The following is a 13,998-nucleotide window of genomic DNA, read 5'->3' as shown; positions in this document are numbered from 1 at the left end:
GGTGAAGTATCTGAAATGTAAAATTGTTTATTTATGCATAGCAGTGTTTATACCTTCCCTCTTTTCTAATGAGCATACTTTTATCTTTGTTTTCAAGTTGAAGAAAATTATATGCCTAAAATGATGTTTTGATACAATATCTTTTTCATTGGCTAACATACTATACTCTTTAAAACGATACCTCTTACTACTGGTTGTCATTTTAAGAGGTTCTTAGAAAGGTAAGAGAATAATATTACCAGTACCAAATGTAGTTTTCAGCATCTTATTAATATTATCTCATTCACTCTGTTTATTCAGTGTCAGGATTTGGAAGAAAAAAATCTTTGAAACCAAAATCAAATTATCTGCGTTTTTTTGTTTTATTTTTATTTTTTCCTTCTTTAATCATAGACTATTTACTGTGGATACTAACTGTTTTAGGATGATTTTAATTAACCTGAGATATTCATTTCCATCAAAGGTGAAAAACCAGATTTCAGTACAGTCTTTTAGCAGGTTAAGGGAACTGGATGTTTCTACTTTTCTTTTAGACAGAATTTTTAGAATAACTTTTATTGAAGTGTAACATAAATATAAATGTAACAACTCAGTGAATTTTCACAAACTCAACCACCCATGTAACCAGCATTCAGTTTAAGAAATGAAACATTACCAGCACCCACCAAGATCTTGTGCTCCTTTCTCATCACTGCCCCACACCACGGGTAACCATTTTCCTGACTTTAAGTATCATAATTAGTTGTGCCTCTTTGTGAACTTAATATAAATGGAGTTATATAGTACACACTTTTATTCTGTATCCTTTCACTTAGTCTTGTTTGTGAGCATTATCTATGCTATGGTACATAGTCATAGTTTGTTCAGACAGATTTTTAAAGGTAAGTTTTAAAATGGAAGTGTCACAATTTTCAGGTATAAATATATTTTAAAATACTTAATAAAGCCTTTTAAGTTTTGAAAAGTAACTGTAAAAATACAAAATGGGAATATTGTTTCTTTAACAAGATGGGAAGAAAATGTGTTTCTTTAATCGCAAGCTTAATATATGTCAGTTGAATATGAAACTGTCAGAAAAGCCAGTTTCCTCTTGGGCAAAATTGTAAGGGTCCAGTCCAAAAGAAGAGATAGTCCCCTTAATTTTGAGTGAATCAAATATTGGTTGTATTGTGTTTCCTCCCTCCTGGGTTACTATTTTCATTAATCTTCTGTTTATTCTTCCATTTTTAATATAACCAGATATGTATATGTATTCATATTCCTATCTTCTTACACAGAAGATAGCATATTATAACCACCGTCCAAATTCTTGCTTTTTTCATTTAATAATACTTATTAAAGAGCATTCGATAGCAATATATTGATATCTTCTCTTTTTTTTTCCGGTTTTATGGTAGTCCATTGTACAGATATACTTTGATTTATTCAGCCAGTCCCCTGTAGATAATCATTTAGACTATTTTAGGGTTTTGCTATTAAAATGGTGGTATATTTTTAGCTTTTTGCAAACATTAGATTTTTTGCCAGTGTGTCTTGGGGTAGATCCCCTAAAAGTGGTCAAAGGAATAAATGCATGTGGTATTTTTCTAGTTATTGCCAATTTCTATTTTGTAGGGATTATACCATTTTACATACAAAATTTTTCCATATATGCATGAATTTGGTTTTGGGTTTTCTATCCTGGCCCATTGGATCTTTTGTCTTTTCATGTGCTGTACTGTTTTAGTGATAGAGGCTTTAAAAATTAATTTAATATTTGATACAGTTATCCCCTTCTTTTTAGATTTTGCTAGGTATTCTTGCTTATATATTTTTCCCAATGAATATTATAACTTTTCTTATTCCTGAGAGAATCTTGTTGTTATTTTTATTAGGATCACATTAAATTTATAAATTTGCTTAGGGGAAATTGTCAGCTTCATGTCTTCCTATCCACAAACACAGTATGTCTTTACATTTGTTCAGGTCTTTCATTTGTATTTTATAGTTAAGAAAGACTCTTTATGTCAGTTATACCTCATAAAGACTCTATGTCAGTTATACCTCAATTAAAAAAAAAAAAAAATTTTTGCTGAAACGTGAAGAAGAAAAAAATCTTTGTTATCCAAAAGTAAAACAGACTGTTGTGTGAAATGATAAATTCATTTGTAAAGTATATAATGAGGATTCATACATTAGATAGCAATTTATATTATGACTTAAAAGTTACTTCCAACTCTAAGATTTTATATAAAAACACATTCTAAAGAAAATATGAACGTATTTTATTGTCTTTTCTGTTTTTCTCACATGAAGAGAGAACTTGACTGCTCATTCAAGATTATAATTAAGAATGTGTTACAGGAGTGAAAGTTGGTCAGGAATTGTCCTGCATTGGTTTGAAATCATTGAAATCAAATAAGGAGGTAGGCAAAGAACCATTATTTTAAACGAGGACCGTGGGATATTGTAACTAACAATATCTTTTCAAAAACAGTACATTCATATGCTAATGTATATTTAGTCCATGTAAGGAGAAAGTAGACTTTAATTTGCCTTTTTAAAACAATGTCAAAAAATACCATAGGGATATTTCTAAATACTCAATAATATGTATGTTCATATGGTTGAAAGTCAACAAAGATTACATCTTGATAGCCTCTGATATAGCAGTAGAGGAACTAACATACTGTGACATTAGTATAACATTAGTTAGGTTTTTTAAAAAAGCACTGTTGCCTGTCTTATATCTGATTTGTCATCATTTAATTTGTTTGATTGTAATGCTAAACTGAAATGGTATATAAGCTTTACTATCTCTGAAACCCTTTTCTTGTTCAAATTTTAGGATCCGTCAAAGTTGTACAAGAAATCAGGTGATGTTGCAGCCATTGAATGCCAGTCTGAGGAGAGCATCCATCTTCATTCACAGGGAGAAAACAATCCTTTGTCTAAGAAGCTTTCTCCAGTACACTCAGAAATGACAGATTACATTAATGCAGCATCATCTACTCTTGTTGGTAGCCGGGATCCTGATTTAAAGGACAGGGCATTACTTAATGGAGGAACGAGTGTAACGGAAAAGTTGGCACAGCTCATTGCAACTTGTCCTCCCTCCAAGTCTTCCAAGACAAAACCTAAGAAGTTAGGAACTGGCACTACTGCAGGATTGGTTAACAAGGATTTGATCAGGAAAGCAGGCGTTGGCTCTGTAGCTGGAATAATACATAAGGACTTAATAAAAAAACCAACTATCAGCACAGCGGTTGGATTGGTAACTAAAGATCCTGGGAAAAAGCCAGTGTTTAATGCAACAGTAGGATTGGTCAATAAGGACTCTGTGAAAAAACTAGGAGCTGGCACTACAGCGGTATTCATTAATAAAGACTTAGGCAAAAGGCCAGGGAATATCACTACAGTAGGACTGCTGAGCAAAGATTCAGGAAAGAAGCTAGGAATTGGTATTGTTCCAGGTTTAGTGAATAAGGAACCTGGAAAGAAGCTAGGACTTGGCACTGTGGTTGGACTAGTTAATAAAGACTTGGGAAAGAAATTGGGTTCTACTGTTGGCCTAGTGGCCAAGGACTGTGCGAAGAAGATTGTAGCAAATTCAACAATGGGATTAGTTAATAAGGACATTGGAAAGAAACTAGTGAGTTGTCCTATGGCAGGACTGGTCAGTAAAGATGCCATAAACCTTAAAGCGGAAGCACTGCTCCCCACTCAGGAACCACTTAAGGCTTCTTGTAGTACAAACATCAATAGTCATGAAAGTCAGGAACTTTCTGAATCCCTGAAAGACAGTGCCACCAGCAAAACTTTTGAGAAGAATGTTATACGGCAGAGTAAAGAAAGCATATTGGAAAAGTTCTCAGTTCGAAAGGAAATCATTAATTTGGAGAAAGAAATGTTTAATGAAGGAACATGCATTCAGCAAGACAGTTTCTCATCCAGTGAAAGGGGGTCTTATGAAACCTCAAAGCATGAAAAGCAACCTCCTGTATATTGCACTTCTCCGGACTTTCAAATGGGAGTTGCTTCTGATGCATCTACAGCAAAATCCCCTTTTAGTGCAGTAGGAGAAAGCAATCTCCCTTCCCCATCACCTACTGTATCTGTTAATCCTTTAACCAGAAGTCCCCCTGAAATGTCTTCACAGATGGCTCCTAATCCGTTACTTTTAAGTCCTACCACAGAACTAATGGAAGAAATTTCTGAATCTGTCGGAAAGAACCAATTTACTTCTGAAAGTACCCACTTGAACATTGGTCATAGGTCTGTGGGTCATAGCATGAACATTGAATGCAAAGGGATTGATAAAGAGGTAAATGATTCCAAAACTACACATATAGATATTCCAAGAATAAGCTCTTCTCTGGGAAAAAAGCCAAGTTTGACTTCTGAATCCAGTATTCATACAATTACGCCTTCAGTTGTTAACTTCACTAGTTTATTTAGTAACAAGCCCTTTCTAAAACTTGGTGCAGTAACTGCATCCGATAAACACTGCCAAGTAACTGAAAGCCTAAGCACTACTTTGCAGTCCAAACCATTAAAAAAAAGGAAAGGAAGAAAACCTCGGTGGACTAAAGTGGTGGCAAGAAGCACATGCCGGTCTCCAAAAGGGCTAGAATTAGAAAGATCAGAGCTTTTTAAAAATGTTTCTTGTAGTTCACTATCAAATAGTAATTCCGAGCCAGCCAAGTTTATGAAAAACATTGGACCATCTTCATTTGTAGATCATGACTTCCTTAAACGCCGATTACCAAAGTTGAGCAAATCTACAACTCCATCTCTTGCTCTCTTAACTGATAGTGAAAAACCATCTCATAAGTCTTTTGCTACTCACAAACTATCCTCCAGTATGTGTGTGTCTAGTGATCTTTTGTCTGATATTTATAAACCCAAAAGAGGAAGACCTAAATCTAAGGAGATGCCTCAACTGGAAGGTCCACCTAAAAGGACTTTAAAAATTCCTGCCTCTAAAGTTTTTTCTTTGCAGTCTAAGGAAGAACAAGAACCCCCAATTTTACAGCCAGAAATTGAAATTCCTTCCTTCAAACAAAGTCTGTCTGTGTCTCCTTTTCCAAAAAAGAGAGGCAGACCTAAGAGGCAAATGAGGTCACCAGTCAAGATGAAGCCACCTGTACTATCGGTGGCTCCATTTGTTGCCACTGAAAGTCCAAGCAAGCTTGAGTCTGAAAGTGACAACCATAGAAGTAGCAGTGATTTCTTTGAGAGTGAGGATCAACTTCAGGATCCAGATGATCTAGATGACAGTCACAGGCCAACTGTCTGTAGTATGAGTGACCTTGAGATGGAACCAGATAAAAAAATTACGAAGAGAAACAATGGACAATTAATGAAAACAATTATCCGCAAAATAAATAAAATGAAGACTTTAAAGAGAAAGAAACTGTTGAATCAGATTCTTTCAAGCTCTGTAGAATCAAGTAATAAAGGGAAAGTGCAATCCAAACTCCATAATACAGTGTCAAGTCTTGCCGCCACATTTGGCTCTAAATTGGGCCAACAGATAAATGTCAGCAAGAAAGGAACCATTTACATAGGAAAGAGGAGGGGTCGAAAACCAAAAACTGTCTTAAATGGCATTCTTTCTGGTAGCCCTACCAGCCTTGCTGTTCTTGAACAAACAGCTCAGCAGGCAGCTGGGTCAGCATTAGGACAGATTCTTCCACCTTTACTGCCTTCATCTGCTAGTAGTTCTGAGATTCTTCCATCACCTATTTGCTCTCAGTCTTCTGGGACTAGTGGAGGTCAGAGCCCTGTAAGTAGTGATGCAGGCTTTGTTGAACCCAGTTCAGTGCCATATTTGCATTTACACTCCAGACAGGGCAGTATGATTCAGACTCTTGCAATGAAGAAGGCCTCAAAGGGAAGGAGGCGGTTATCTCCTCCTACTTTGTTGCCAAATTCTCCTTCTCACTTGAGTGAACTCACATCTCTGAAAGAAGCTACTCCTTCTCCTATTAGTGAGTCTCATAGTGATGAGACCATTCCCAGTGATAGTGGAATTGGAACAGATAATAACAGCACATCAGACAGGGCAGAGAAATTTTGTGGGCAAAAAAAGAGGAGGCATTCTTTTGAGCATGTTTCTCTGATTCCCCCTGAAACCTCTACAGTCCTAAGCAGTCTTAAAGAAAAACATAAACATAAATGTAAGCGCAGGAATCATGATTACCTCAGCTACGACAAGATGAAAAGGCAAAAACGAAAACGGAAAAAGAAATATCCCCAACTCCGAAATAGACAGGATCCAGACTTTATTGCAGATCTGGAGGAATTAATAAGTCGCCTAAGTGAAATTCGAATCACTCATCGAAGTCATCATTTTATCCCCCGAGACCTTCTGCCAACTATTTTTCGAATCAACTTTAATAGTTTCTATACGCATCCTTCTTTCCCCTTAGACCCTTTGCACTACATTCGAAAACCTGACTTAAAAAAGAAGAGAGGGAGACCCCCTAAGATGAGGGAGGCAATGGCTGAAATGCCTTTTATGCACAGCCTTAGTTTTCCTCTTTCTAGTACTGGATTCTATCCTTCTTATAGCATGCCTTACTCTCCCTCACCCCTTACAGCTGCTCCCATAGGATTAGGTTACTATGGAAGGTATCCCCCAACTCTTTATCCACCTCCTCCATCTCCATCTTTCACCACTCCACTTCCACCTCCTTCCTATATGCATGCTGGTCATTTGCTTCTCAATCCCACCAAATACCATAAGAAAAAGCATAAGCTACTTCGACAGGAAGCCTTTCTTACAACCAGCAGGACTCCCCTTCTTTCCATGAGTACCTACCCTAGCGTCCCTCCCGAGATGGCCTATGGTTGGATGGTCGAGCACAAACACAGGCACCGTCACAAACACAGAGAACACCGTTCTTCTGAGCAACCACAGGTTTCCATGGACACTGGCTCTTCCAGATCCGTCCTAGAATCTTTGAAGCGCTATCGATTTGGAAAGGATACTGTTGGAGAGCGCTATAAACATAAGGAAAAGCACCGGTGTCATATGTCCTGCCCTCATCTCTCTCCTTCAAAAAGCTTAATAAACAGAGAAGAGCAGTGGGTCCACCGAGAGCCTTCAGAATCTAGTCCATTGGCCTTGGGATTGCAGACACCTTTACAGATTGACTGTTCAGAAAGTTCTCCAAGTTTATCCCTTGGGGGATTCACTCCCAACTCTGATCTGGCCAGCAGTGATGAACATACAAACCTTTTCACAAGTGCAATAGGGAGCTGCAGAGTTTCAAACCCTAACTCCAGTGGCCGAAGGAAATTAACTGACAGCCCTGGACTGTTTTCTGCACAGGACACTTCATTAAATCGGCCTCACAGGAAGGAGCCGCTGCCTTCCAGCGAAAGGGCAGTACAGACCTTGACAGGTAAGAGGGTTATTTTGTTGCCTGTTGTTTGTGTTAGAGAAATGGTGTATTTTGCCTACTGGTTGCCTGATACATGTACATGAACTTTTAATAGCTCTAGTGTTTTTGTTTTTATAAATGTATTTTGAAATGTTATCTTCCAAGTTTTTGTTTTCAGTAGATGTGAGAAGTAAGATAAGGCATGTCTTTGCATTAATTTTGAATTTTGAGAAGAGAGATCATTATCAAAACAAACAAGAGATAATACTCAACTTTTTAGAAATCAGGAAAAATGATTTTCTTATGCAAAAAGGCTATTACACGGTTTCTTTAGTGAGAAATGGCTCAGATATCTGGGTTTTTTAAAAAATTTTATTGAAGTATAGTTGATTTACAGTGTTGTGGATATCTGTTAATAGCTATGCAGGATTTTTAATATATACTGATCCAATTTATAAGTGTTTCTGTGTTACTGGAAGAATATGTTGTTAACTCTGTGTGTCTCATAATAAAAATCTAAACAGTCAAAACTGTCAACTTTGGGGAATTCCCTGGCGGTCCAGTGGTTAGGACTCTACGCCTTCACTGCTGCAGGCCCGGGTTCAATCCCTGGTTGGGAAACTAAGATCCCACAAGCCATGTGGTGCAGCCAAAAACAAACAAACAAAATTATCAACTTTGTAAAATTTAACTCAATATTTAGTGGGACTTCATTTTTCAGAGTACCTTTAGGTATCTTCATAAAGGCTGCTTAGGTTGAATGAAGTGACATAAAGCAAATTTAGGTAATGCATTTGTAATGTCTAGAAAGTGTCTTTTAAGAATTGAAAAGAAGATAGAAAACAAGAAAAAGGAAGCATTGCCTATTCATGTATAAGATATCGCTAAGTCACAAGTTCTTTATCAGAGATCTCAACCCTACGGGTTTGTAAATTAACTCTAGAAAGTCCGTAAAACCTCTGATGTTGTAAGTAAAATTATGTGTATGTATGTTTGTGTGTATTTTTCAGGAGAAAATCCATATATTTTTTCTGATTCTCCAAGTAAACTCTGTAAGCCTCAATATCCCTTCCTATAAAATGGGATTAGTAGGGTTATTATAAACAGTAAATGAGATTATAGTGTTTATTAAAATGATTTGCACATAGTAAGCACACAAATGTTAATTGATATTATTCCCCCCGAATATTAAAAACTTGTGCGTTAGAGGAAATGATAAACCCCTCAAAGAGAAGAGTTTTTGTTCCTGATTTTAATTATTTGTGAACTTTTGAAAAATAAAAGCTGTCTTGGTGGAGAAGCTGAGCATTCTTTAGTTTTTTTTTTTTTTTTTTAATAAATTTATTTATTTATTTATTTATTTTTGGCTGCGTTGGGTCTTCGTTGCTGTGCACGGGCTTTCCCTAGTTGCGGTGAGTGGGGGCTACTCTTCATTGTGGTGCGCGGGCTTCTCATTGTTGTGGCTTCTCGTTGCGGAGCACAGGCTCTAGGCGCACAGGCTTCAGTAGTTGTGGCACATGGGCTCAGTAGCTGTGGCTCGCGGGCTCTAGAGCTCAGGCTCAGTAGTTGTGGCGCACGGGCTTAGTTGCTCTGCAGCATGTGGGATCTTCCCAGGCCAGGGCTCGAACCTGTGTCCCTTGCATTGGCAGGCAGATTCTTAACCACTGCGCCACTAGGGAAGCCCCATTCTTTAGTTTTTAACAATGTAATAAAGAGGGAAAAAAATCCTAAACTCTAATTAGGTTCATTCAACAAATTTTTTGACAAAAATTTAATCAACAGCAGTTATTGAATATCTACTGTCAGCCAGACATTGTACTTTGTGGGCCCTTGTGATATAATAGGGAACAAGGCACATAGGTTCATTGTTCTCATGGATCTTAATATTGGAGATGGGTAATAAAAAAAATTGCACATTAAATGTCATAAAAATTGTGACAAACGGTATATAAATATATGCATTTTTTAAAAGTCCAGAGTTCTATGTGAGTATGAAATGGGGGCCTAACTCAGGAAGGCTTCCCTGAGAAAGTGACCCTAGACTGTTACTTGAATGAAGGATGAGCAGTAGTTAGCTAGGTGAACAGAATTCCACTTACTCATTTATTCATTCATTCACTCATTCATTTATTTATTGAATTCCAAAACATCTAGCATTCTTCTAGTCACTGGTATATAGTAGAGAGTAAAGACATGATATCTAGCCTCATTAACTTTCAGCTTGGTGAAGGAAGACAAACTATAGAGTGGTAAGCACATAAATAATGGCATAATTCATAAAAATGCTATCAAATTAATATAAGTGTTAGGGTACATAAGTAAGGGGAGAGGGGTGCCTATTTAGGTAGAGTTATTAGTTGTAGGCAGGCTTGCAATTTAAGGATGTGAAACCACCAAGCTTCTCAAGCTGAGGATTGGGTGAAGAGCACTTTTGAAGATCCTGAACTGGAAAGGAGCTTAGATATTAGAAAAGGGGGGAGGGCTCAGACGGTTCATTGTGGTAGGAGAGGGAATACAAGAGAGAGAATGGTGAGAGAATTGTGGTGAAAGAAAGAAGCCAGACCACATGTTAAAGATTTTGGATTTTATACTAAGCATAAAGACAGAGAAGTATTGATTTTAAATTTACATTTTTAAAAGATTGTTCTAGCTAATGTGTGAACATTGAATTGTACAGGACAAAAATAGCTACAGGGGAACCAATTAGTAGACAATTGCAGTAGTCTAGATAAAATGATGATACTTAAGGGTGTTGGCAGACTCCTTCATGAATATTTGAGAGGTTCGTGGTGCAGTGTCCTGATACAGAGAAGACTAGAGGAGGAGAGATTTGGGGAGAGTACAAGTTTGCTTTTTAATATATATAAACCTTGAGATGCCTTTAGAAAATTCAGGTGGTGATGTTGAGCAGACATTTGGGTATCTAGTTCTGGAGCTCAAGAGAGATGTTTGGGCTAGAGATAAGGGCATTTCACTATGAGGTTTTGAAAAACTTTGGTGATATTATTCACTAAAAATAAAAGGATGTCTGGAAAAGATAGAGTTGGGAACAGACTCTCAAAACCTATGAAACTTTGTAGCCAGAGCACCGAGAAAAACAGTCATTCTAGAAAATACCAGCAGCAGGTAAAAATATATGTTAAATTGTTTAATAAGTAAAGAAATACTACAATAAACATAGGACTCTTTAGGAAAAGATGAAGGTAGCCTGATAGAAACAGATATAAAGAAGGGTTGAAGCTGCTCAGTTTTAGACACAAAGCATATCATAAATATAAAGTGATGCCAGATATAGCTGGTTCTGGTTTATTGTCCTTATTTGTCTCTTTCGCATGAAGGTTGGGGGAACCACGCAATAAGCACTTGTAGGAAAATCTGTGACCACTTGTAGCCAAGAGGGTGAATGGCCATTCTGAACAGAACTACATTGTTCAATGGTTTACTGCATTTAGTCTGTGTTAGTGTATTCTTTGTTTAGCTGCTAACTTGGTGCTTCAAAACATGAATGTACTCTGAAAAATCACGTATGAACTCCATGTCATTCTGATATTCTATTTATCAATTGTATGTGAGCTGTTTTACTCTACAGAAACATTCTAACAAAATAGACTATACATCTATGAATCCTCTGTTTATCTATCTACCTATCGTCGTGAGAGAGATGATATTTCCCTACAGAGAATATAGAGTGAGAAAAGAAAAGAGCCTTGGACAGCTTTGAGGAATTTCAGTATTTAAAGTAGTGATTAAAAACCATCAGCCTTTGGTTTATATATGACCCTTTGTGATGATTTCTACAGTTTGTTTTTTAATTGCTAAAATTTAAAAATCTGGAGATTTCACATAAACATGCAGAATTCTGCTTTTCAGAACATTTGACAACAGTTAATCCGTATTTCCTGGATGACATTAAGGTTGGGTCTCAGTAATGGCCGCCCCTCCCCCCTCCCCAAGTCTTTAGTTGGGGCATACATTCTTCAGTTTTCCTCAGTCCTCACAGTGTCCTGTTGTGTGTTATATCTGGCCCAGTTCAACTATTTAAGAGATTTATCTGGCTCCAAGGAATATTGAGTCTGAGGCCCCTAATTTAAGAGTTGTGAGAAGGAGCTTATAAGAAGTGGGGGAATTGAGGTGAAGATAAAGTGAAATGACAGCTTAGGTTGTTGAATGTATCATCTACATGGACATTAACGTCACCCAAGAGGCCATTTATAGGAGTCAGGGTGGAAAGGATGAATCTGAATCTGGTTTCAGGGACCTTGGAGAATGAGATAGCAGGGAAAGCTAACATATGGAGAAATACCTGCTTTATGAATAAGAACCTTTTTTTTCCCCTTCCTTTAAAAATATAACATACAAAAACATTAAGACCTCTCTGAAGTCACTGTTCTGACACCAATCCTTTGTCACCAACTGAGTTTCCTACAATTTAGATCAATTCTGATACTAACCACCTGGAATTAGAGAAGATCCTGCAAGTTAAGAGCAAAGTTTTTTGAAGACTGCCCTCACTTAAGATGCCAGCTGCAAGTTTCAGTGTCCCCAGTCCACCTACACATCTGCCCAGCCTGCTACAAGTTTAGGGCCTACCACAACCCCTCAGTTTTGATAATTTGGTAGAATGGCTCATAGAACTTACTGAAACCACTATAATTACAATTACAGTTTTATTATAAAGGATACAGATCAGGAATTGAAGAGATGCATAGGGCAATAGCTGGGGCGGGAAAGGGGACACAGAGCTTCCATACCCTCTCTGTGAAATCTGGATGTGTCATCCTCCCAGCACATCATTGTGTTCACCAACCAAGAAGCTTCACCAGGCCTCTGTGTCCAGAATTTTGATTGGGGCTTCACTATATAGGTGTGATTGAATTCAGTCACATGGCCAATGATTTAATCAATCTCAGGTCCATCTCCCCCCTCTGTAGATTGGGCTCACCCAAAGTTTCAACTCTCTAATCATATGGTTGGTCTCTAGTGACCAGCCTCCATCCTGAGGGAATCTTAGGGTTCACCTTAAGTCACCTCTTTGGCATAACAAAGACACTACTATCAGGAAATTTCAAGGTTTTTGAAGTTCTGTGCCAGGAATCAAAGATCAGGTATATTCTTCATTATATCCCAAGTCTAATTTAACTTGTTTTGTTAATTGATCTGTACCTTGGAATCTCTCTTGTCTTCTTCACAGTTACTCTTTTGATAAGTAGGTAGAAATGTGTCTTGATTTTCTAATAGGAATTTTTTTTCAGATAGACATGAAAATTGGCTTACCTATCCACATAAAACCAGTTGAGAAAAAGATTTTTAGTTAAGGAAAATAATAAGAAAATAGTGCTAAATCATGGGATATCTTCTAATTTGGTCACTTTCAAGATCAGAATTTGTTTTGTTCAGGCAAAGCTTTATGAACTTGATTTTTTAATGTTGACTATTATGATGGTAGCTGTCCCTTTAGTTATTTTGTATCTGTTGTTTGCCGGGTACAAGGAATACAAACAAAAGGAGTAAGATATAATTTCTGCCTTCAAGGAATTTATAGTTCAGTGGAGTACATAAACATGTATCCAAATAGTTATTGATAGATAGCTCCTATAATTGAGATACAACGTGTTTGGGGGAGCAGAGAAGAGAGGGACTCACTTAAAAGGAGGCCAGGAAGATGTTTTGAGTTTAGCGTGCAAAGAATAAAGGGTGAAGACTATTTCTTATAGAGAAATAAGCTTTTTAGGGTTTTGGAGACATGATACTATACTTACGTAACTGTAAATAGCCTGATATGGGACCAGGAGATGAGGTTGGAAAGATAGTCGGGGGACAGATCATAACGCCTCTTGTTTATATAGGATACCAAGGAGTTTGGAGTTTACCCTATAGGCAGTGGGAAGTTAAGGGTTTTAAAGCAGAATGATTTGCTAAGATTATATGGATAGCACTGTGATAGATGGATTAGAGAAAGATCAGGTGGACCAGTTTGGATATTGTCTTAGCAAAATATTATGGGGGCCTGAACTAAGGTAGTGATAGAGAAAACAATATTCCAAAGAAATAGATTTTTAAAAGGTAAAGAAAGAGGGAAGATTTTAGCATGTCTCCAAGATACCTCTCTTGGGCAATTGGTTGAATGGTGATGTGATTAAGTGAAAGGTGGCGACTGGAGATGGAAAATGGAGTTTCATGCTGTTTAGTGGGATATGTGGATATATGGATCTGTAGCTCAAAAGAGAAATCAAACCTGAAGGTAAAAGTTTTAGATAAGTGGTTTAAGCGAAGGAATTAAGAGAAGGAATGATAATATGTAGGGTAAACACACTGGGTTTCCTAAGGGAGTTTGTAGTCAAGAGTGTCAGGTGCTACAGAGATCATTTAGATAAGGACTGAAAGTAGACAGTTTGCTTTAGCAGATTATCTTTTGTGATCTAAGAGCGATTTCCACAGTGGCAATTGTTAGATTTCTGGAGGTTAAGGAATGAATGGGAAATAATAAGGAAATGCAGGTGATTAAAATTCTTAGAGCTTTAAATTTTGTAGCAATTCTGACTGGTTTATTATGTACTCTTTCCTTATAATTTTGTATTCTGTCAAGGAAATAACTGCATCTTTTCGATCTGTAATTGTTTCAGTGTCA

The 13,998-nt window shown here is 37.2% G+C and overlaps 1 protein-coding gene across 6 annotated transcripts in view; it reads left to right on the top strand.

Moving 5' to 3' along the window:
* ASH1L (ASH1 like histone lysine methyltransferase) overlaps positions 1-13,998 on the top strand; it is a 210,619-nt gene that overhangs the window by 56,902 nt on the left and 139,719 nt on the right. For all 6 annotated transcript variants that reach the window (XM_059933231.1, XM_059933223.1, XM_059933240.1 and 3 more), the window contains one exon: positions 2,828-7,391. In XM_059933231.1, coding sequence (XP_059789214.1) covers positions 2,828-7,391 — 4,564 coding nt within the window. The remainder of the gene's footprint in view (positions 1-2,827; positions 7,392-13,998) is intronic.

The sequence above is a fragment of the Balaenoptera ricei genome, chromosome 1, assembly GCF_028023285.1.
Source record: "Balaenoptera ricei isolate mBalRic1 chromosome 1, mBalRic1.hap2, whole genome shotgun sequence".
NCBI classification, from domain to species: Eukaryota; Metazoa; Chordata; class Mammalia; order Artiodactyla; family Balaenopteridae; genus Balaenoptera; species Balaenoptera ricei.
The sequence above is the reverse complement of the archived record's forward strand: the minus strand, read 5'-3'. Positions and strand labels throughout refer to the sequence as shown.